This window comes from Haemorhous mexicanus, chromosome 12 (genome assembly GCF_027477595.1).
Source record: "Haemorhous mexicanus isolate bHaeMex1 chromosome 12, bHaeMex1.pri, whole genome shotgun sequence".
NCBI lineage: Eukaryota > Metazoa > Chordata > Aves > Passeriformes > Fringillidae > Haemorhous > Haemorhous mexicanus.
In genome coordinates, this window is record NC_082352.1 from 13495061 (window position 1) to 13518239 (window position 23179).

At 40.3% G+C, this 23179-nt stretch overlaps 2 protein-coding genes across 7 annotated transcripts; one reads left to right on the forward strand and one right to left on the reverse strand.

Annotated features, from left to right (window-relative positions):
• Window positions 1-1002: 1002 nt before the first annotated feature.
• On the reverse strand, window positions 1003-3296 carry DDX28 (DEAD-box helicase 28). Its single transcript, XM_059857129.1, has one exon. The coding sequence runs from the start codon at window positions 3279-3281 to the stop codon at window positions 1650-1652; it is 1632 nt and encodes a 543-aa protein (XP_059713112.1). The 5' UTR covers window positions 3282-3296; the 3' UTR covers window positions 1003-1649.
• Window positions 2587-18909, forward strand: DUS2 (dihydrouridine synthase 2). 6 transcript variants are annotated; one of them, XM_059857135.1, is made up of 15 exons: window positions 3697-3853; window positions 4751-4796; window positions 5490-5581; window positions 6392-6435; window positions 7115-7175; window positions 8276-8323; window positions 8924-8989; window positions 10598-10668; window positions 11058-11144; window positions 11250-11418; window positions 12370-12491; window positions 15104-15247; window positions 16402-16489; window positions 17145-17218; window positions 18422-18909. In XM_059857135.1, the coding sequence occupies exons 1-15, from the start codon at window positions 3731-3733 to the stop codon at window positions 18657-18659; spliced, it is 1473 nt and encodes a 490-aa protein (XP_059713118.1). In that variant the 5' UTR covers window positions 3697-3730; the 3' UTR covers window positions 18660-18909. The 6 variants fall into 6 exon arrangements, with proteins under 6 accessions (XP_059713114.1, XP_059713116.1, XP_059713113.1 ...); XM_059857131.1 differs by lacking the exons at window positions 8276-8323; window positions 8924-8989 and adding an exon at window positions 2587-2717 and having other exon boundaries at window positions 3714-3853; XM_059857133.1 differs by lacking the exons at window positions 8276-8323; window positions 8924-8989 and adding an exon at window positions 2747-2877 and having other exon boundaries at window positions 3714-3853.
• The last annotated feature ends 4270 nt before the right edge of the window (window positions 18910-23179 follow it).

Sequence of the window (23179 nt, forward strand, 5' to 3'; positions counted from 1 at the left end):
ATAAATGCCTGAAATTTGTGGTGAGGGTTTGTTTGGGTTGTTTGGGGTTTTTTGACAAACTTTTGTGATCAAGTGCCCTAGCAACAAAAGGTAAGGGCATTGTACCAAGTTCAAGGTTATTACTTGTAACTATATGAAGTGCATATTACTTCAAAAGTAGGAAGCAAATTGCTGAAAGAACTTCATTATTTCACTATGTTGTCTAATTCAGTATTTCTGTGTGCTGCAATCCAGACTACACTTTTCATAGACTGTAAAAATGTGAGTTACAGAAGTTAAACTACAAATTATTTGCTGTCCATGCAGTGAATGGGTTTCCAGTCTCCAAACGGATCACTCTTTCACTATATTTCTAAAACTTTGGAGCTATTGTATTAAATAATTTTACTGCAGTTTGTAAATTCCTTTAAGAGCTCCTAACTGTGCAATATGAACAGAGCACATGTACAACAGGATAAAGTCACTGCCTGATCCTTGGGTGATTATCTGCACAAGTTTTCTCTTTGTTTAACTTTTACTCTGGAGAGTAGCTCCAGTGAATTATTTCCTTAGGAACTAGATTTAGATCCAATGCTTTGATCTTCTCATTTACCATAATGTAGAAATCTACTATTTCTACATTCCCAGTGACTGCATAGCCTAAAGTGGAGAGCATGGGAAAAACAGCCACCAAGAGAAAGGGTTGTGGCAAATAACTGCAACAGAATTCAGAGCTAAAATGCTTATCTGTGGGACTATTTACCATGGATACAAACTAGCAGCTAGATATGAAATAACCTCAGCCTCACTTCAACTCTTGGTTTGAAGCAAAACAGGACAAAGGCACAACATTCAAAAGAAATCCCACTCTCACTCTATTAGGTGAGAGTCACTAGAACCTGTGAGTCAACACACTTTTATTTAACAGAAGACATCTTTCAGTGTGCTGGGGTTGGGGTTTTATGGTTTTTTCACAGTCAGTTCAGAAACTGTATATGTCAGTACATTATGCAGAAAAAAATGTACAGGAAACACTTTAGGGCTTTTTATTTAATGCAATATGAAGGAGCAAGATCCCATTTCTCAGTGAAAGGTAACCATAAAATAATAAACTAAGGCCTTGAAAGAGCCTCAAGCATTACTGTGCCTTCTCATTGCCACTGTACTTTACAGTTATCTGGTCTAGAATTCTCTAAATGAACTGCTACAGCACAAGAAACTCAAGTATCCTTTGTCCTTCAGTCTTTTGTGTCTGTAACTGGACAGGTTTTTTCTCCTGCCACAGTGAAATTTTTCAGTTTTAAAAAGGAATATTACCTGATGGTGGTGGCAGTAATGAAATGTATTAGAACTGTATATCATACAAACACACTTTTATTTGAATTTAAATTATGTCTCAAAATATGTAAACCAAGTCAACTGATGAAGTAATTCTTCAGTATTCTCCAAAAGCATTCTGTTACTCACTAGTTTCCTTTGGGAAAGCCACATGTTGTGAGGGCTGCGCAAATGAATACTGCAGCTTCCAGAACAGTGCACAAAGTTAACCTGATCCCCTGGTTCTGAAACTCAACCCTATTCCTTCAATCTGCCTTACACACAGCAGCTCATTCACTCTGCCTTAATGGCTTGAAGGTAATCCCCTACCAGGGAATGCCTGGCAATCTGAATCAACCTCCTTTAGGTGCAGGTTTATTAATAGAGTCCATCCCTGGGAGACCTGTCCTTTTCCGGGCTGCAGTCTCTATTTTCCGTACCAGGTCCACATCCCACCGATGAGTGACAAAACTAACCACAGCTCCAGGTGCCTTGCTCCCAACCCGGCCAACTCGCCCGGCACGATGCAGGTAGTCCTGCAGGGTGTCTGGGAAGTCATAGTTGACCACCAGCTGCACACTGCTGGTGTCCAGCCCGCGCGAGGCAAGATCAGTGCAGACAAGGACAGACACGTCTCCCTTCTGGAAAGAGGCAAAGATGCCGGCTCTAGCAGCTGCCGACATCTGCCCCTGCAGCCTCAGGTGCTTGATTTTGTGGTCGTCCAGGATATAGCCCAGCCAGTTGACGGTGCTGGCACTGTTGCAGAAGATGAGAACAGCCCCGCCTGATGATGGGTGCTCCTTGAGCAGCTGCAGCAGTTCAGGCAGCTTGTCCCGGCCTTTGAGGCGGACAAACTTCTGCTGGACGTGAGGCGGCAGGCGGTGCAGGCTCTGGGTGCTGAGGGTGACAAACCGGCCCACGTCAGTGAACTTCGCCAGCGTCTCGCTGAGCCCCGCGGGGAAGGTGGCTCCGACCACCACCACCTGCGTCCTCTCCTCGTCGGGACCGGCGGGCCCAGGAGCGCCGGCGGCCAGGGGCGCGTGTGCCAGGATCTCCTCCAGCAGCTCCGCGAAGGACTCGTCCATCAGCGAGTCCGCCTCGTCCAGCACCATCCAGCGCAGCCTCTCCAGGGCCAGGAAGCGCCGCCGCAGCGCCTCCCGCAGCGCGCCGGGGGTGCCGAGCAGCACGGCGGGGCCCGGCGGCGGCGCCCGCAGCTGCCTCCGCAGCCCGCCCGCGGCCCCGCCGCCCGTGAGGCCGCGCACCGCCAGCCCCGCGGGCGCGCACAGCGCCGCCGCCACCGCGCCCACCTGCGCAGCCAGCTCCCGCGACGGCAGCACCACCAGCCCGCGGGGCGCTGCCGGCCCCGCCGCCTCCGCCGCCACCTCGGGACGGCCGAGCAGGCGCTCTAGCAGCGGCAGCAGGTACGCCAGAGTCTTGCCGCTGCCCGTCTCGGCGGCGCACAGCGCGCTGCGGCCGCGGCGCAGCGCAGGGATGGCGAGACGCTGCACGGCCGTGGGCCGGCCGATGGAGAGCCGCTCCAGGCCGGCGAGCAGCGCCGGCTGCAGGCCCAGCTCGGCGAAGGTAGGGCCCTGTCCAGCCTCAGCCGGCAGCGCCTGCAAGGCGGGAGCTGCCTCCTGCGAGGGCTCCAGCTGGAAATAATCCCCGTATGCCTTCCGGTGCTTCCAGCCCGCCGACACAAGCGGCGGCTGCTCCCAGCGCCCCACAGTCTGCCAGCGGGGCTGGCTCAGCTCCGGCCGCCGGCTCCGCAGCAGCAGCTTCCCGGAACGCGGCGCCGCCGCCTCCCCCTGCTCGCGCCGCCGGCGCTGCGCGCCCCGCTGCAGGCGCTGCCGCAGGGCCCAGGGGACGCGCACCACGGCCCCGGGGGGCTGCGGGCTCCCCGCCGCCGCCGCTGTCCCGCTGCCCGCCGGCCGCCGCGGCAGCAGCAGCGGGAGGGCGAGCGCCGGCCCGGCCCGGCCCAGCGCCATCGCGGCCCCCACGTGTGGCGGCGGCGGCGCTGCCCGATGACGCCTGAAACAGGCGCTGGCCCCGGTTCTCCCCGCCCCGCGGAGCCGCGGCGGAGCCACGCGAGGAGGGTGAGTGCGGCGGGCGCTGCCGTTCCCTTCTTTCGCCTTTTTCCGCCGCCGGCTGAGAGCTTTCCCCGCGCCGCCACCGCCGGAGCAGCCGCGGCCCTGAGGGGCTCTGGCAGGGGCGGCGCGGGGCTCCTCCCTCGGGAAGGAGCCCGTGGGGCGGGGAGCATCCCCCGGCGCCCTCACGCTGGGTGAGCCCGGTCCCCGCTGCCCGGCGATCCCCGTCACACCTGGCGGGGCACCCACCGCCCCTTCCCGGCGAAGGACACGCCTGTGTTTGCGGGTGGGAAATGACACTCCGTGGCAGTCCCCCTGGGCTCTGTCTTTCAGGTGGTACAGCAACGGGAATGACGGTGAACACACCGCTGTGCTTTAAAGGAAAGAAGATCCTGGCTCCTATGGTGCGAGTGGGGACACTGCCAATGCGTCTGCTTGCTCTGGACTATGGTGCCGATATTGTGTACTGTGAGGTATGGAGAAGGAGCAGATGGGGCGGTTTTATCTTATCTGACAACATTATTATTAAGGAAAGTACAAATGGACTTTTTTCATTGTATGGCTTGTTATTTTTACATGTAGTTTTCCATTAAAAATGAGGAAAGAAGAATCTCTATGTCTTGAGGCATTTCTCTGAGCCATTCTCAAGTTGTGGCAAATCCATATTTTGAGGCTGTTCAGTAACTTCAAGTAATTTAGACAGAACACCATAACAGTTTCCTCCAGGTTCATTTTTATTTGCCTTTGGGAGTGTAGGTTTTTTGGTTTTGGGGGTTTCTTTTGTGTTTTGTTTCAGTAGAGTCGGAACTTTGAAGACTGACTTCATGTCTCATCTGCTTAGTTCTGCTGTGCCTCCATGTATTTCACTCATAGCATTGCTCTCCTTGTTTCTTAAACATTTTTTTTTAAGCTGCCTGAGATTGAGGTGTGGGGTCCTCAGCACAAGAACTATGTGGACCTGTTAGAGTGGATCCAGAGAGGCCACAGTGTTGATCAGAGTGCTGGAGCACCTCTCCTACAAACACAGGCTGAGAGAGTTGGGATTGTTCTCTCTGGAGAAGAGAAGGCTCTGAGAAGACTTCATTGAGCTTGTCCAGTACTTAAAGGGGGCTTTTAAGAAAAAGGGAGAGGAACATTTTACAAGGACAGATAGTGATAGGACCAGGGGAGCAGTTTTAAACTAAAGAGAGGAGAGCTTTAGATTAGATATTAGTAAGCAGTTCTTTAACCAGAGGGTGCTGAGGTACTGGGACAGGTTGCTCAGAGAAGTTGGTCTCTCTAGATAATTACTTAATAAAATGGGCAAGTGTTTAGAGCTGACAGACTGAAACAATTCAACTCACTGAGATTTTTTTATCCTTTCTACTCAGGAGCTGATTGACATAAAGATGCTACAGTGTAAGAGGGTTATAAATGGTAAGTATGGCATTTCTTTTGATAATACCTGTAAGAAGTCTCTTTCCTAGTAAAAAGAAAGGGTAATTATTTCTCTGAAGCATTTTTCTAGTGATTATAGTGATGTATCAGTACAATCTCACTGAATTGTGTCTAGGGGCTTACAGCAAGCTTTTGAAGTGCTACCTTAGACCTGTCTGCTGCTCTAGTTTTAAACTTCCCATTTGTTTGGACTGCAGTAGAGACAGTTTCCAATCGTGTCTTTTTCATGTTAGCTGTTTGTGACATGATAACATACACACCTTTTAGTCTACTGCAACAAGGAAGCAATACATACAAGACCTCACTATTTATCATTCATTTATTAACTTGAAGTCCATGGGCTGGACTTGGAATAACATGATTGTCATTGCAAGTTCTTAAAAAAGTATCTTTGAGACCTGGCCCTTTCTGAGTGGCATAGAAACAGTTGTTTGCAATGTCCCTGCTGGGAAACAGAAGTTCACTACAAATGTCCTCTCCTCCTGCCCCTTCCCAAAAATAGTACTGTTCATTCTGGCCGAGTCATCGCTGGGCTTTGATACTTTTCAAAGAACATCAAATGACTTTGATGGCATTTCATGTATATACAAATGACATGGTCATATGACTTTTTTTAATTTTTGTATTTGTACAGAATTTTTGTCTGTTTTATCTGCTTCTCATTTCATACAGAAGTACTTGAAACAGTGGACTTTGTTGCACCTAATGACAGAGTTGTTTTCAGAACTTGTGAAAGGGAGAGAGAGCGTGTTGTCTTCCAAATGGTAAGAAACTAGATACTCTTCTAACAACATAGTTAAATGAGGTGGTTTCACACCAAAGGTGTTGCAGAATTTCTGAGCTGCTGCTACAAATCAGGATTCTACATTGTAAGTTCTCCTAAGAGGTGCTCTCCAGCAGCTTAGTTTTGTAAGAGGTATTATAAATATATTTCTGATCTTATGGATGTGGATATAAATTGTGCTGATCTCTGATCACACGTTGAAGTTTTTCACTGTCCTGTGAACAGTCCCACTGGAAAGACTGAAAGAGACAGCATTGTTTAGTATAGGTAAGAGAGGATTAATATGTGCATTGGCATTGCATGAATGCAATAAAGATTCTCTTTGCTGAAGAGAAAATGACAGGAATTTGCTCTTAGAGACCACTTTGTGTAGGACAAGAGATGATAGGCTTGGAGGGAGGGGGAGGCATGAGTGGACTGCATTAGATACTTTTTCAGTGGTAATGTAGCCCTGAAATAAGTTGCTTGTGGAGTCTGTAGAATTGTTATTAGTGGAACTTCTAAAGAACATTAAAATAGATATCTGTTGCTGAGGGGCTAAGAACATTTGATATTGCTGTAGGTGAAGAGGGCAGACAGGCCTCTTTGTTTCACCTTTTATCATCCAGTGACTGACTCCAATACGTGCTATAGGTAAATGTTTGAAGTATCCAGTGTGCCTCTGAGTGGGTCTCTGTCTCTGCTAAATGTTCACAACAAATCTAGTTGTACACAGGTGCAAGTAAGCACCTTTTTTTTATATTAATTTGATGATATTTTGTAATTATAAATCCTCTTCTTTTACCAACAGGGTTCAGCAGATGCTGAAAGAGCCCTGGCAGTAGCTAAACTTGTGTAAGTCATCTTCTCTTGCCCTCTTCCCACCTTGGGTTTGTCTGGGATTTTTTGTACAGAGGAATTATTGTAGAAGACGGTTTTTTATGATTAAGAGCATCAGTGTAGCTCTTGACAGAACCAGGAAAAGTTCAGCTGCATAAATTCTGTGCTGGGATGGCTTCTTGGTAGTGCAAGTGTGTCCTTGATCTCTCCAGTATGAGTTTCCCTGGCTTTTGGTCCCTGCAAGACCAATATACCTGAAAATGTCCCTTACTGTTTGTGGTTCAAAGCCTTCAGTAATGTATTGTGCAGAAATCGAAAGTGGCTCTTAAAAAGGTTGTTTTAAGCCTCCATTTAAATAGATTGAAGTTTCAATAGGACTTATTGTAGTGAAGAATTTGGTGGTGGATATAGTTTATATGGGATTAAGTATATAGAAGGTATTTAAGATGAGTATTTGCAGCTTCTGCACAGCACTGGTTATTGAAACCTTTGAACAATCTGATCTTCAGACCATCATTACAATTTATATATTTAACTTAAATAAGTGAGAAGCTAAAAATAAAGAAGTTCAAATTTACTTTAAGTTCTCATTTAAGCTTTTATGATGATAGAACAAATTACCTGGCAAGATATCTCTTTCTTGATTCTTGTTTTAATATGCTAAAAAATATTTTGATTTTTCCTTCTCTTTCAGAGAGAGTGATGTGGCTGGTATTGATATCAACATGGGGTGCCCAAAAGAATATTCTACTAAGGCAAGTGGATTTTGATTACTCTTAAATGAGCCTTTTCTGTCTCGGAGGTATGGAGTGTGGAATATATGGTCTGGTTTTCAAATTCAAGCAGTAAAATTTTGATTAAGAGAAAAATTAAATTTAATTGTTTGTAGTAAGCAGAACACTCTAGAAGGTGTCATGGCCCTAATACAGTAAAATGACATAGGTTGTTAGAAAATTAAATTCTTAAAGGCTAGATAAAATGAAGTGTTTAGGGTTTTTTAATATTTTTCTAAAGTCATTAATTTGTTGGGTGAGTGAAATAAGTTCTGCCTAGCCTTAATAAAAACTGAAATCACAATTTGTCATCTGAGCAAATGACTGGCAAAATACAGTGACAACTTAGCTATGCTGAATTCAGTTCTTTGTCAGTTTTAAGTGGGAGGACAATGGATCACTTAAAACCTTTGTTTGTTTGTTTTGTAATAAAGCACATGCAGTTCTAAATTAGTCTTGTATCTGGGACTAGAACAGAGCAGTCAAACTGGTTGTTAGGACTGTTAAGCCACTTGGTGTAGAGAAAAAGGATCAATAAATTGAACCATGGCACTCCATTTTCATGTCAAATGCTCCACAGAACAAATTAAGAACAAAACACCAAAGTATCCATCTTGTACTAGGGTGAAAGATCAGGAGTACAAATGCTGGTGAATTGTTATTCTCCAACAATAGTTCTGGGTCAAAAATATTTGTACGAAAAAGTTGTTGGCCTCTGCATCTATGTATGCAGATGAAACAGTGTGGGAACAACAGCTTAAATATTGAATTGTTCATAATTATGTTATGGATGAAAAATGGGAAAATGGATGATTATGTTTGCTAAAAATGGCTCTCTGAAATCCTGTCTGCTCCCCTAAAGTGATAAGAGCAAATTGATGCCCTGAATTACTGCTTAATTATTCTGATATGGGTCTAAGAAATGTAGCACCAAGGTGTTCAGTAATGTTTCTGTATTTTAAATTTTGCCATTTTTTCCTTAATATGATATTGTGCTTTTGTTGTGGTCTGCTATTAGGCAAAACAATTGAGTTGAAAAATGTGTTTGCCCAGTGGGTAACATCTTTTGTCTGTTTTCCCAGGGAGGTATGGGAGCAGCACTGCTGTCTGATCCTGACAAAATAGAGTCTGTAAGTATCACCTGGTGGGGTTGGAACTACCTTGGGAAGAATTGTGCACTGTGCTCTACTGGCAGCAGGAATGAGTTGCATAGACAACAAATTTGTGATTGCTTGAGTGGAATACTCAGTTTAGGACACTGGAGTTAAGGTTATAGATAAATATTCCTGATTAAGTTCTCCTTGCCATTATCTGGATTATAAAACTGCTACTTTTGGGGTTTTTTCAGTTTAAAAACTTTGAGTGTGGTGCAGTATTTGTGAGTTTTACATGTCTATGCATGTAATTTGAAATCAGAGTTCACTGGTCAGGCCATATTAAAAGCAGTGTTAAAACTCCAGCAGCAGTAAATTGCTCTCTAAAAATCCAGTTCAAATCAACAAAGAATTGTAAATAAAAATGTCTTAGACTATAAGTAGACTTGTGTATCTACTGGATAAAATTGTATATTCAGTTACAGATTGTATATGTCTGTTTAGCATGTAAGATTCTTTATAGAGGAATAATAAAGAGTGTTACATTATTCTAATTTATTTTCAAGAGAGAAAGGAGGAGAGTTTTAGTAATGCCACTGTTGTGATCAAATTTTTGTCTTCTCTTTTTTTTTTCAGATATTGACCACCCTTGTTAAAGGAATTTGTAAACCAGTAACCTGCAAAATCCGCATTTTGCCCTCAGTAAGAGCATAAATTGTCGTGCTGAAGTGTTCAGCTGTTACTGCTCTGATCTACTATCAGTTAGAATATATGTTGTTCTAGTATGTTTCACTGTACTCCTGTTGCTATGAAATAGCACTTGGAACTTGCAATTTCTGTTTGGGATGCTGTCCCAGCCTAAATCTGACCTGCAGGTGCACAGAGGCTATGGTTGTGGGCTTGTCAGTTTCTATGATAGGCAAGGGCACAGAGGCTTTTAGCCTCTAAATTTCTCAGCTAAGTCATTTTTTTATGTAATAGAGGTAAAAAGGGGTGTAGGACAGCACCCTCAAGCAGCCACTGGATGCTGTTAGTTCCTGGTTTTCACATGGGGCAGCCAATAGATAATTGTTTTCTGTTCTTTCAGACTAATTTTTCTTCCATACTGTTTTCCTGTTCTTGCAGTTAGAACAGCCAATGAAGTTCCAGAGTCTGTATTTTTCAGCATCTTTTTCCAGACTTTTTTTACAGCTGATGTACCTTCCTTATTGTTTTATTTTTTTTAGATGAATTCTCTACTTATTTTTAAGCCTCCAAGAGATTACATGCCTTCTCTTTTACAGACTGATTATTTAGCAATTGGGTATTTAATTACAATTTAGCAATTGGGTATTTAATTACTTCCCAGATACTATGATTGCATGTATTCAGTAGATGGATGAACTGTACCTGAGCCAACTTTGTTCAGAAGTCATTTATGTGTTGGGATAAACAAATTAAGCTTGTGTGAAAAGAATCAGTAACCCAGTCTAAGATCATTTTGGTTCTGAAGTATTAAATTAGAGAACTGGCACCTTTATCCTAGAGCCTCTTCCTTTTTGTTTCAAGCTGGTTTTGGATAATGTCATCCATCAGAGCAGCAGGTGAGCTTCTGTCTCTGCATCCCTGCCAGCTGGGACATGTTGCAGTTTTCAGACTGAATCTGATATGTTTGGGATGAGCCACAGATATTCCTCCAGCTTTTGAAAGGAAATTTTGCCTTTTTTTCGTTCTCCCTTTCCCTGAAGATGCATAAGACAGGCTAGTGCAGCAGTGTGTCAATTTTATTTCTGTTTTCTAGGAGCATTTTACCTCATTGAAGATATACTGGGCATGTAAGAATATCCTTAGAATTTTTTAGATGCTGGTTAACATTTTTAAGACACATCTGAGAGGAATATTTATAGTTGTGTGATTGCATGTTAGGTTGATTTCAGAAGGCATCCTCTGACTGAAAAGCATTTTAATTACAATTTACAGAGTAGTCATTTGAGAGGACTTGCTAATCAAATGTTCCAGTCATTTTCAATTGACAGTCTGAAAACATTTGGAAAATATTCTCCTGCTACAGGGTATTTTGTTACCTGGTTTGAGAAAGTTTGTAATCTGTAGGTTCTAGGAAGCATTGAAAATGATTTTTTTTTTTTGCCATAGCATTTAGTTTTTTAATTTAAATATATATTAAATGTTTGTGCGTGTTATGTTATTGATGAAAGACAGGAGTCACATCCCTCTTGATAAAAGAAGACTTCCAGCATTTGTTTGTACGATGGTCACCTGATAGTTATTCCTTTTGCTTTGAATTGAAATAATGTCTGTCTTACCCCTCAGGTGGAGGATACTGTGAATCTGGTGAAGAGAATAGAGAAAACTGGCATTGCTGCCATTGCAGTCCATGGAAGGTAAATGATTTTAGGCAAGAAAGATCTTTTTAGTTTGTGGATGACTGTACCACAGTATGTTATGATTGAAATGAGTATGCTCTGTACACTAAATGTAATATATGGTTCTGATTTCAACTGTTAACTGAATTGGTGTTCTAGGAAATTAAGTTAGTAATTATGGAATTAAACTGCTTGCTGCTCTTTTCCTAAATATTTTTTCTCAAAGACCAAATAAAACTAAAATTACCTTGCATACTTTGTATCTAAAAAATCAAATATATAAAATAAATAAGCTGACACAAGTATATCCCAATAATCCTTGTGTCATGTCTGCTGTGGTTTAGAGATCTATAAATTCCACAGGAAATCTTTGGTCTTGTCTTTTTTTTTGTTTGTTTGTTGGAAAGGAAGAAGGAGGAGAGGCCTCAGCACCCTGTCCATTGTGATGTGATCAAGGCCATATCTGAAGCTGTCTCCATTCCAGTAATAGCAAAGTAAGTTGGACTAATTCGTTCATTCTGGTCAGATGCCTGTACTTAAGATTTCCAAGTGCAGGAAAAAGAACCATGATTAATCATATTAGTGTTGTTAATTTTTAGTGGAGGATCTCATGACTTCATTAAGGAATATGCAGACATTGAGACCTTCCAGAAAGCAACAGCTGCCTCATCAGTCATGATTGCTCGTGCTGCCATGTGGAACCCCTCTGTCTTCAGAAAAGAGGGGTTTTGCCCCTTGAAGGATGTCATGCAAGATTACATCAAATATGTATGTTTTTATGAAGATCTTACTTGTAATTAACATTGTTTAGAATTGTTTATCCAAGTCCTACTGCAGTATCTTAACTCCTCTTCATTTCAAAGACTTGGTTCTGGGGATATTTTAACATACTGCATGTTACATGATCCTTGCAAATCAATCCCTGCTTCCTCTGATTTTGTTTAGAAATCTGTATGCAGAAAACATGCTTTTTAGCCCTTGTTTCTTGGGAACATTTATGAGGCTTACCAGGCTATCTAAAAATGTAATGAAATCTAACAATATGTAGTCCAACCCTTTCAAAGTCACAGTTGTACAAACGAGCAGATTATTATATACAGTATGCAATATTGAATTTACAACATTGAACAGAAAGGTGAAGGAGTATTAAATAATCAGTTGCTCCTAGATTCACTTTTAAAAATTAATTACTTTTCACAAATACTGTCAAGAAGTATTCACAGTAGGGAAGCAAAGGGAATGATTTGCCAATAAAGTAATTGGCAAATTACTGTATTGTAGTACTGTAGTTCCATTAGCTAAGTCATCAAATATATAAAGTTTTATCCATTATTCAAGAGACAAAATTTTAATGACATAATAGGAAATTAGTCAGAAATCTGTAACTTTGATCATGTCATCAATTCAAATACTTTTCTTAAATTTGAGTTTGCTATTAACGAGTTACTTACTAAAATATCAGTGCATTGCTAGTCAATGATGTAACCAGGTCAACTCTTTCTTCAGAAGTATATGAGTCAGTTGAACTTTAGTTGGTGAAGTCATGCCAAAATGATCAGATTATACTCACATTCATGGGTAGTGTTGAATATGTTACTGAGGAAACTGCACTGTGACTTGCCTTTCAAAAATGGTTGTGGAAGTCATCAAGACACCATGTGCAGTATAGAAGATAAATTTGTTTGGTGTGGTTTTGAATTCTTTGTCTCTTTCCATCAGGCAGTGAGGTATGACAATCATTACACCAACACTAAATACTGCTTGTGTCAGATGTTAAGAGAACAGTTGGAAACTACTCAGGGTAAGAAGCTGCACGCTGCACAGTCCACGCAGGAGATCTGGTAAGCATGGACTTCAGAAAAGGAGTTGTACTCTGTCAAACTTGCACACCACTTCTCTGTCTAGCACTGCCTGGCATTTCACACTGTTGGGAGAAGTTGCAAAAACCCCAAAAATAACCCCCAGAAATCCAGGTGGGAGATGTGAAATATCAGAGTAAACTTTTTCAGGTTTCCTCCATGCTCAGATGTTAAATCTTTAACCCTAAAACTCTCTATATTCAGCACACTAATTTGAGTGGTGCTTCACTGAGTGACAAGCATTTATCCAGCATTTGCATTAAGTGATTAAGAAAAATTTCAGCTTGTCTGAAATTTTGTGGAACTTGTCTTCCTCCAAGGATTTGATTTAGCTTTCCCACTTGCATGTAAGGTTTATAATGTTACTGGAATATTTATATTTGTTTTAAAACGAACACTTAGAAACTCAGAAATATGTATCAGGGTTGTCTGGCACTTAAATGTAATTTTTTGTGCTGCTTTTCATTCCTGGAATATCCTAATGAATGATGGCAATCTTTTTGAGGAAATATGGTAGCTTTAGAGAATCCTGTCATCCTGCATATCTGAAACAGACTGAATGAAATTTCTCAGTGGGAGAGACAGAAATGAAAGAATTTTGAGAGAAACCATAAAATAGGCAGATGAATAAAGAATTAGCACAGAATTAGGAGAATTCAGGTTTGGACACATCCCAAACTGAACAAAAGGCTCTGAGCTTGCATGTGTCATATCCATGATGTGTGTTATAATTATCTTTCTGATAGAAGGGAGGGGAGGAGTCTCCTGTTTTTTATAAAATGAGCAGTCTGAAACTGTTTAATAACTAATGTGTATGAAAATGGATAGAGATGTTGAAAGCTTGAAATATTTTGAAAAGGAATATATTAGTTTTAGCAAACCCCAATCAGCATTCTATTCCTGTTCAAGAGGAATGAAATGCCTGCAATCCTTTTGCCATTTTATTGCCTTTTACCAATTTTGGCTTTCTAGAAAGAATTCTGTCCATAATTATTACATTACAGTACAATGCAGGGAATTTATATTGCATATATAAAGGGAGCTAGACTTCATTGTTCTTAAAGGAGCAGTGGAATCCATGAAAAACATTTAAACTTTGCAAGTTATTTTTCACTTTGGCAACTTAAAGAATTTAACTTGTTTTAGTATGCTAACAGACTATCTATTTTGATTATAGAGATTTTGAGTTTAGGAAAAAAGATAAAGTACAGATTGGAACTCAAATCTTTTGCAACTTCGGTAAAGTCTTAGTCCAGAGGGTGGTGGTGTTTTCTGCTACATGAATAGCAATGCATAGCATGTAAAATAAATACTGTAAAGTAACAGTTTTACAGGTAGTTAGAGGTGTCACAGTTCATACACATAAACACTGGATAGAGATTTAGTGTAAAACTATGGGGTTTATGTGCTATGCCTAACAAGTCTTTAAGGGCTTCCAAAATCAAACTCTGTTTTTGTACATGTGATGCAATACCAACTTCAAAATGGGCTAAAGCAATGTGTGTGCAGGAGAGGGGGCAGAGAGAGCCATTTGGAAATTTATGAAACTGCTTTCTGCCAGCAAACTTGGTCTTTTAACCCCTGTTCTGAACAACCTGTTTCATGTCCAGATAACTGAGGAACATTCAGTTTTTAAAATGCACCAGTTTATCTTCAGACAATTATAGTGCATAATTTTGCTGTCTCCTGGTGGTGAGGATGGGTTACAGCCATTTGAGCTTTAACCTCAGTGCTGAATGCAAGAGAACAGCCTGCTGCTCTTCCCACAACACATTTATATAGCAGTATATAATAAATTGCCCTCCCTTAGAAGCATAAGTTAGTATTTTTCAACTTCATTGCTTTTTTCTTGGAGCATTGGAGATGGCTTTGTGGGCAGAATCCATTTTGTCATTGAGCAGCCCTGTATCAACCAGCATCTTCATAACAGAAAGTAAAAGTTTCTTTTATGCTGCAGGTTTTATTGCCATTATCATCTGCAGAAAATCAATAGTCTCAGTTTTTCAAAGTAGATCCAGCCTGCCATGAGTTTGAAATTTAAAAAGGTTTGAGGCTTTTGCCTTTGACTAAAATCCTGATTGCTTCTTCTCTTTATTTGGTCTTGTGAATTTGGGCTCTGAAGTCATAAAATCTGAGATTTTGAGGAGTTTAGATGCTATAGTGTTTATTGCTTATAGTATTTTTAATCACTATAATTAGAAGAAGATTCTTTTTCTTACTTTTTGCTTGTATTGCCCTTGTGAAGCTGATGCACCAGGAGTCACACTGAGATATTTGTTTGCTGATTCATCCAACTGCAAGTTATTAAATGAGCTAATAACTTGAACATTGCAGGACCTGTATTTCTGACTGATTCTGCCTTCACTTCCAGGCTACAAATTGCATATGTAGTGCTGGAAATTAGAACATCCATTTCCTACTTGTAGCTCAATGTAATGCCACTGTGCAGAATACAGCCACACTTTCACTTCGTTCTCTGTCCTCTATAACATATACTGTAAACACAATTGATTTCTACATTTTCTTTCTCTGCCATAATGTGATTCAAAAATTTATAAACTGATCTCTAATATAAAGGAATTCTGTTTGAATAGTGAAGCCTTTGAAATGGGTGACTTCTATGAAGAAACCACAGCTATTTTTGAAGCAAAGAAAGCATCTTTAGAAATCAAGGTGCAAGATGAAGATGACCAAATGGAAGATCCAGATGTAATAAAAATGGCTGTTAGATTTGACAAGTAAGTATGCAAATCAAGTTTTTCACTCTCTTGCATCTCTGAATAATAACTGTGAGGTTGACAGTGCTTAACAGTTTTTTGAAAATGATGATTTGCAAAACAGCACTTACTGGATGAATTCCTATGAAGCAGTAAGTGAACATCATTGCATAATCACCACTTTTCCTGTGCCGTTTGGATGTCGTGGGATGTTCTTTAGTTCCAGACTTCCTGAGGCTGCTTAATTCTCTCACTTACCTTGTTGAAAGTGCTGAGTGCTCTAAAAGAAAATTTAAAAAATATTATTTCCATAAAGAAAAGTGTATTACAAAGATGTAGAGTTCAATTATTTTTAGTGAAACTTAATTAAAACATAATTTTTCTATAAAAAGTCCTGAACAAATTTCTTAATACTCTTCTAAACAGAGAACATACTCATCTGAAGTCTTCTAAATGGGTTCCACTCATAAGCTATTCCTTGAAAAATTAATTCATGGAGTTGAATTCTATTTTATATAATTTTAATTATCATCTGTGAAGCCTATAGAATTGCTGTTACTTTCCATGTCAAACTCATGTTTGCTGATTTTGCTAATAGGCCTATCCAGCAGCTCAAGAAGAGTGTGATATGTAAAATCCTCCACAAATGCAGTCATAATGCTTTACTATTTAGAGGTTATATTACCTGACTCCTTGAGAATTGAATACAGATTTTTTTAATGTTTTTTTCTGCCATGTGTGAGGGTCTGTAATTCTTTGTCAGTGACTGAATAAATTCCTACATTTTCTACGCTTTTTTCATTTGATTACTGCTTTGTAACAGAAGCAGCTTCTCCTTTTTTCTACTAATGTTTAATTGGTGCTTATAATAAGCAGTAGCAAACTGTATCTCTCTTCTGTGTCACATATTTAGTTAGAATCTCCTTTCTGCTAAGTATGTCTTCTATAGCTGGATTACTACAGGATGTAAATGTTCGGGAAAACTTTAGATTTAATTTAGATGTTTTGTCACACATATTACTTGAGTTATCTAATGAAGAAGAAGCAGCATCTTTTTCATAATTTGAGCTGTAAAATTACACTTCAAATAACTGGTAGAAGTAATACAAAAAGCATCACTGTCTTTTTAGAATAGAACTTTGTGCACAGTTGTTGACCAAAACTTTTCTGTCTAGGCGAGAATATCCACCACAGATCACTCCAAAAATGTATCTTCTGGAATGGTGTAGGAAAGAAAAGCATCCTCAGCCTGTTTATGAAACTGTGAGTCAATGAAAAACCCTTTCAAACCTCTCCCTCTGCCCTGTATATGAAATTAAGTATTTTAGGACTCAAGGTAGTGAGAAATTCTGCTTCCCCTAGTGTAGCTCTTACAGAAAGCAGCTGCAGAAATGGTAATGCACACAGGTTTGACAACAGCAGCTTCTTTTATTAGAAAATAAAAAATACAAAGTCAGGCCTTCAGTCTGCTTTTGATTCATTTGTGAAAGAAGTTGCTGTAACTTTCTGGTCATTTTATAGGAGCCCATGACTGGCTTTCTTTTACTACTTTTGTGAAATAAAGAATTAAGTCTTGGAATGTTTTCTCTGTTGTTGCACACTGTTACAGATAGGAGCTGTATGGGACAGGAGCACCTGTTTGGTTACATGGGAACATTATTCAATTACTTTTTATTTTTATAAAGCAAAAATATTTATAATCTGGACAATTTCCTAATTTTTTAATGTTGTATTTGTATGGTGAAATTTGTGGTGTGAATTAGAGTAATTTTAAAGTTATGTTACTTGTTATCCTTGTCTTTGTAGATATGAAGGAATATTGAAGGAATATATAAATATGATGATGTTGTTTCTTCTGTAAATTACATGACTGGTTTTTGACAACCCCTTTCATTTTTTATTCTTTTTTTTTCTACAGGTTCAAAGACCATTGGATAGATTATTCTGTTCAGTAGTGACAGTAGCTGAGCAAAAATACCGATCAACGCTGTGGTAAGCCATCCTTAATGGGTTTTTCAGCTGGATTTTTGTTTCTGAAATGTTGCTTAAAAACTTGCATTAAAAGGATATTCCAGTTTATTCCAGTTGGCTTTGATAAAGGTCATCTAAAAGCTGCCTCCTGAAGCTACTTCTAGGAGGGAGACAGGATTAAAAGCTTCTGAGAATTGAATGTGACAAGAGGAAGTAAGCACTGGCGTAATCAAGTAAACGGTTACAGATTTTAATTCCCTTTGTGTTAGTCCACAAGTTGTATTGGAAAGGGAGCAAATAGGTGACCCAGTTCCTTTCTATATGTGATGAGTTCAGAAAGAAGCCAAGGGAGGCAGAGAGGAATGTTGGAGGAGGTTATGTCTTCAGCCACTGCAGCAGATCCATTCCAATAAGGAGTCAGGACTAAGTGTTTGTGTTCTGTGTAGCAGAGGATGGTGCACTGAGTTCTTGGAGATCACAGTAAATTAGCAGCTCCATCCAGGCCTGCTCTAAAGTTTCTTGATGTATTTTATACAATCATCTATTAATACCAGAGCTGATTTGAGGCATTTGCACCTAAGGTGATCTTGATTTAACTGCAAAGCCAGAGCTCAGCACTGAACATTTTAAACAGGACAAGCACACACAACTGCTTTGCAGCCTTCCTGTTCAGAGACTTTAGGAAGTTATGCTCAGCTGATATGAAATTTTGAGAAAAAATTTTTTTCAAACACTGACTTCCACAAATGTGTGGTGGGCAGTCTTTCTCAGAAATGACAGAATTTTTATTATTATGGAACAGTTCTGCTTTTGTCAACATCAATGAACTTGTACATCTGACAGAGAATATACTTACGCCTGAGCCTCTTTCAAGAAAAGTGATCCTTCATAACTCAGTTTTGTTTAGTGACCAGATTTGTAAAAGTTACCTTTCTGTGGGGCAAACACACATTGGCTGTCTACCTTTGACATGGAGAGTGTTCAAGAGACAAGCCCTGGTAGAGACAGATTTTCTAGGAATATTGCATCAGGACTGATGCATCAACACTTGACACCTAGCAAGACTGAAATAATTTCTGGAGCTGACGTTTTGTTTTTCTGCTGTGAGATGACTACAAATGCTGTTTGTTTCATGCTGTTGCATCAGCGACAGGAAATTGTCTCTTGGCAGTGTAGAGACCTCAGTTTCTACTTTCACGTGTGCTCTGTGTGCTTGCTCTTCAGGGACAAGTCCAAGAAACTGGCAGAACAGGCTGCAGCTATTGTCTGTCTGAGAACATTGGGTGTTGCAGAGGGAAAGCTCTGTGAGGGAGAAAATCACCTGATTAACAAACGCAAGAGGGGGGACCAGGAGCCCTTGATTAGCAGAGACCATGGAGAGGACCTTGCTGAGCCTTCCCATAAAAAAGCTAATTTTGTTGAAGAAACTTCTGACATGAATGTGCCGAAGATGCCCCGATAGCACGGAATTAATGGAAATTAGAGGTTTCATGCCTATGCAGCTACAAATGAGCTCCTGTTTGTATATCTTGCTATTCACATTTCATTTGGATTCTCTGAGAGACAGATAAATTTCCCAGTTGTGAAAAATGCCACTGAGATGTTTACTGTTCACCACTCACTGTCCCTATGGTGCCTTTCAGATGATAATTAGGAACTTGATTTTAAACAACATGGAGAAGGTAATCCCAATAATAAACTTTTTTAAAATATCAGGTGTTTTCAAAGCAATTTTTTCATTGGTTTCGTTACTTGTTTTTTTATTTTTAATAAGTCTACGGTGTGCGGGTAAGAAATGTATTAATACATCATCCACAAGCAGAGGAATGTAACTGTGTATTGGAACTGTGTAGTTAATCAGAAAAATCAATGTAGGAAAATAATTAGTAGCAAAGTAGACATGGTTGTGTCAATTGAGTTTTATGCATGTTTTGCAAGCTTTGTTAATATCTCTTATGTATCAAGAAAAACTATTTTTGGAGAAAGAAGGACTTGAAAATTGTAAAACAAGCATTAAAATAACATTCTTCTGTGATAACTTCTACTACATTTTACCTTCAGAAATATGCCAGTAGAATTAACTGTCCTTTCCTGGTCTTAGGTGTTAACAATTGTGTCTTTCTAGTAAGGAACTGGAGCCAAGCCTGGTAGCACTGACTTTGTTGAATGAAGGTCCTTTTCGTCTTTTGAACTTGAAAGTCCTCGTAAATGTCTACAAGTAGATTACTTGCAGTAATGGCCATCCAAATACGGCCTTGTATGTTCTTGAAATGTGACCTAGTTTGTCTCAGTAATCAGCTGTTGGAGATACAGGGGTCTTGATCAAAGGCCCATGTTCTCTTCTTCGTTTTCCATCGTCACAACTTCTTATTAAAGTAAACTGCAAGTAAATGCCAGGAGAGTATACAGACCCTGTCTAATTCATGACAACTCAGCTGAGCTTGTCTGATTCAAATTAGAGTTCTGAATCCTCAAAAGAATGCCAAAAGAATTCAGAGATATCTGTTATTAGCAGTTTATTGAAACAGTGGTTTAGTTTCCCTCCCCAGTGTGAGGGATCTTGAGATTATCAGCTCTGAAAACAAAATGATGGGGATGTATCATGCCATGATCTCTAAAGTACTTTGTATAAAGAATGTACAAGATATAATTCATTTGGCTGTAATTCTTAAAATAATCTTTCTATTTAAAATTTTGATTCTTTTCCTCAAGTGGTAGTGCCACATTAAACCATTCTTTTAAGAAGGAAGAACAATATCTCATCAGATAATATTCAAGGTTGTAAAGTTAAAATGTCTGCTGTTTAGATTATAGTAATTTACAGTAAATCTATACAGTCTAGGAAGAAAGTTTTTCTTGTTCAATTTCTACATTACAGTAAATGCACTTTAATATGTTTACATTTGATATCATTTTAGTGCTACAATTTTACTCTGAAGCACTAAAAATTTTGCAGTATTAATCAGAAATTTCAGAAGTAGCCTTTTTCCTATTATAAGTTCTATCTGGAATATCTTACTTTTGTCACAGCTATTTGAAGCCACAATAATAAAGAAAAAGTCATTTTTAGGTCCTGCTACCAGTGTGATTTGCAGGGTCTAATGTAATAGAATCGTGGAATGTTCGAGTGTGGAAAGGACTTCTCAAGATTGTGTGGTCCAAACCCCATGCTCAAAGCAGGATGAACTAGGGCAGGTTTCCCAGAACCCTGTCCAGGTTTCCCAGGACCATGTCTAGCTGGGTTTTGCACATCTTCAAGGGTTGAGACTCCACAACCTTTCTTGGCAACCCGTTCCAGTGTTTGAGCACCCTTCAGGTAAGCAAAAGTGGGGCTTTTTTCCTTCTTCTGCATGGAATATCCTGTGTTTAAATTTGTGCCCATTGCTTCTTGTCCTGCCACACAGAAGGATCTGGCTTAGTCCCATAATCATTGTCTGTCTAAAAGGAGAATTGAATCTTTGAGTATACAGGTGGTCGTGCCTAAGTACAGGGTGGACTTGTATGCTAGCAATTACTTTGGATCAGTGGGAGTTCCAGTGGATTGGGATGAGTTTATAGATAAGTCAGTCATGAGAAGCATGTTATTTCTCTTTTGACCCAGAAAACCCCAAAAAATTACTCAGGAGAAAGTGTGTCACTGCTGACTTGAACTTCTTACAGAAGTGAGATAGGACCATTCAATTTAGGAGCCAAGGCCTTCACAACAGTATTTGTACCTTGAGGGTTTTATTTTTGGTATTTTGTCATGTGTTGTGAATGTGCCTCCTCCTGCCTCCTTAGTGGAGTACAGCCTGTGCAGACTTTTCATATTGCTTCCTTCAGCCAGTGACTCCATGCAATTCAGAGCACAGGTTTGTGGTGAGAGGTTGCTGTTCCAGTGCTCTTGAGAAGGTGTAAATCTTGGGTTCATTTGATCCCTGAGCAGATTTCTGCAGGATGCTGTCAAACATTCACATGTAACTGTAGTTGAAGATAGATACCTTAACACAGGTTGCATGAATACCAGCCTGGAGGTGCTTTACTAATATTACAGAATATGTGCCTTGGCTTGGTTGATGGAGAGAGCTGGATAAAGCTGGCTGCAAAGTTTGCTATGAGTGAAACAAATTCTATGTTAACACTAGCCTGCAAAGTGTTTTTATTAAATCAAATGGGTGCTAAACCTTGGAGGGGGGGGGAGGGGGAATGTTTGTTTGCTAATAACCTCATGTTTTCAAATCCTTCCTGAAATTATTACATGGTTGCCAATGTTACACAAATTATTACATAGTTGCCAATGTTACACTTACTTTTCTTAGCTCTCGTGGTTGTACACACTAATGGGGTTGTCTGTGCTTCATCTATGGGATAGGCCAAACAGAGCCTGTGAAACTGAGAGTGAGGAGTCACTCTGTTGGAATGAGCTTTTAATGCTAAATATAGAAGGGCTGTAATTCTGGCAAATGGCTAGAAAGTGTAACATTTGACACCTTTGATCAGTTTCAGGAAGAACCAAAGAAATGTTGCACTTGTACATATATATGTATGTTCTTGCCAGAATATTGTGATTAAATGACTTTCTGTTGCATACTTTCATTCCTTGTAACTCTGTTACAACTAATGTGTGACTACTTTGATAATTAAATTCATCCTAACCAGTTCTATAGATAGGAACACACATGATAAATAGAGTTATCCTTTCTCAGCACTGGTGGGAAAGTAATTACTTCAGTGACCAGTGCCTTCCTTCTAGAAATCCTTACATTCACATTGCTTTAAAAGAGCAACTGGTTACTGTCTGTGAGTTTCTGCCGTGCTTCTCTTCCCTGCTGTACCTTCCAGAAACAGAAGGTGGCAGGTATTTTTACTGTTGGCACAAAAATACACTGTCTTCTGCCAATTTACCAATCCAACCATTGCACTTCAGCATTCTTGCATAGGGTGGCAATTGAGACCACAGCTGGGTTGCAGGATATTTAGCTTCACTTTTCAAAATTTTTTTTTTTTTTATTTTAATCTGGTGTGAATATAATGCTCGGTCAATACTGATGAAAGCTGTGCTCTATTTTAAGTATTTGCTTAGTGAAAATGTTTCACTGTTAATCCTATGGAACTCTGTGAAGCAACTGGATGGGTTTTTGTCCCAGGGGTACCATCAGCCAACAAAAGAGCATTTGTATTTTTTTACTTGATAGTGATGCTGCAGAGAGTATTTGTAATGATACCTGCCAAAATGTGGTCCATAGGTTTGGGGAGAACTGTAACTTGTCCTCCCTGTATTCTGCTTACTAGAAATGTGAATGGGAATGCAGAGAATATTTTTTCCAGCCTTTAGTGTGGATGCACTCACTGAGGGTCTACCTCCAGGGCCTTGCAGGCTGGAATGCTTTTTGGAATGTCCCAGGCTCTGAGCCCAGCCCCGCCCTGGAATGTGAGGTTAAATGTTGGCGGTACAAATACAGAGTTTGAATATCAAAATCCTAGAGTTGCCCAGCACTGCAGTTTCAGAAACTGGCAAGTGAGCCACATGTCAGCTCAGCTGCTCTCCAGTTCAAAGAATAAGCATGCCTCGGGTTGCTGGGGAGGGAGGGGGAGGTGGGACAGGTTTTGTTTTGGTTTGGTTTTCCCTTACCCGTTATGACACGCAGAAGAATGTGCTTTTCAAACACGTCAGCTGGCAAGATTGTGAGAGGTCCCACACAGGTGTTAGCTGGAAAAAGTCTTCATTCACAAAGGCATTTTACTGCCATTCTTTAATCAAATCTAGGAGCTCAACATAATAGAGCTATTGCCTTTTTGAACAGGAACCTGCTTGTATTTGGACTTTGAATCAAGGAGTGATGAGATGGCCTGTAAGGCTTGAGTTCCATCTGTGCCACCGTGCAGGAGGCTGACACTTGAGGCTTTGAGTCACAGGTGCTGATGACAAAGCTGATGAAAAACATTAAAAGCTAAACATGGAAAGCAAGCCTTTGGTGAGGAGGGAGTGCATCATGTATTGTT

What these genes read in the sequence shown, in the direction of transcription:
- DDX28 (XM_059857129.1), bottom strand. Translation starts at nt 3,281, where the DNA reads ATGGCGCTGGGCCGGGCCGGGCCGGCGCTCGCCCTCCCGCTGCTGCTG.
- DUS2 (XM_059857135.1), top strand. Translation starts at nt 3,731, where the DNA reads ATGACGGTGAACACACCGCTGTGCTTTAAAGGAAAGAAGATCCTGGCT. An exon ending in TGCAAGATTACATCAAATAT is followed by an intron (nt 11,419 to 12,369) that starts GTATGTTTTTAT and finishes TCTTTCCATCAG; the next exon opens with GCAGTGAGGTATGACAATCA. An exon ending in CAGTCCACGCAGGAGATCTG is followed by an intron (nt 12,492 to 15,103) that starts GTAAGCATGGAC and finishes CTGTTTGAATAG; the next exon opens with TGAAGCCTTTGAAATGGGTG.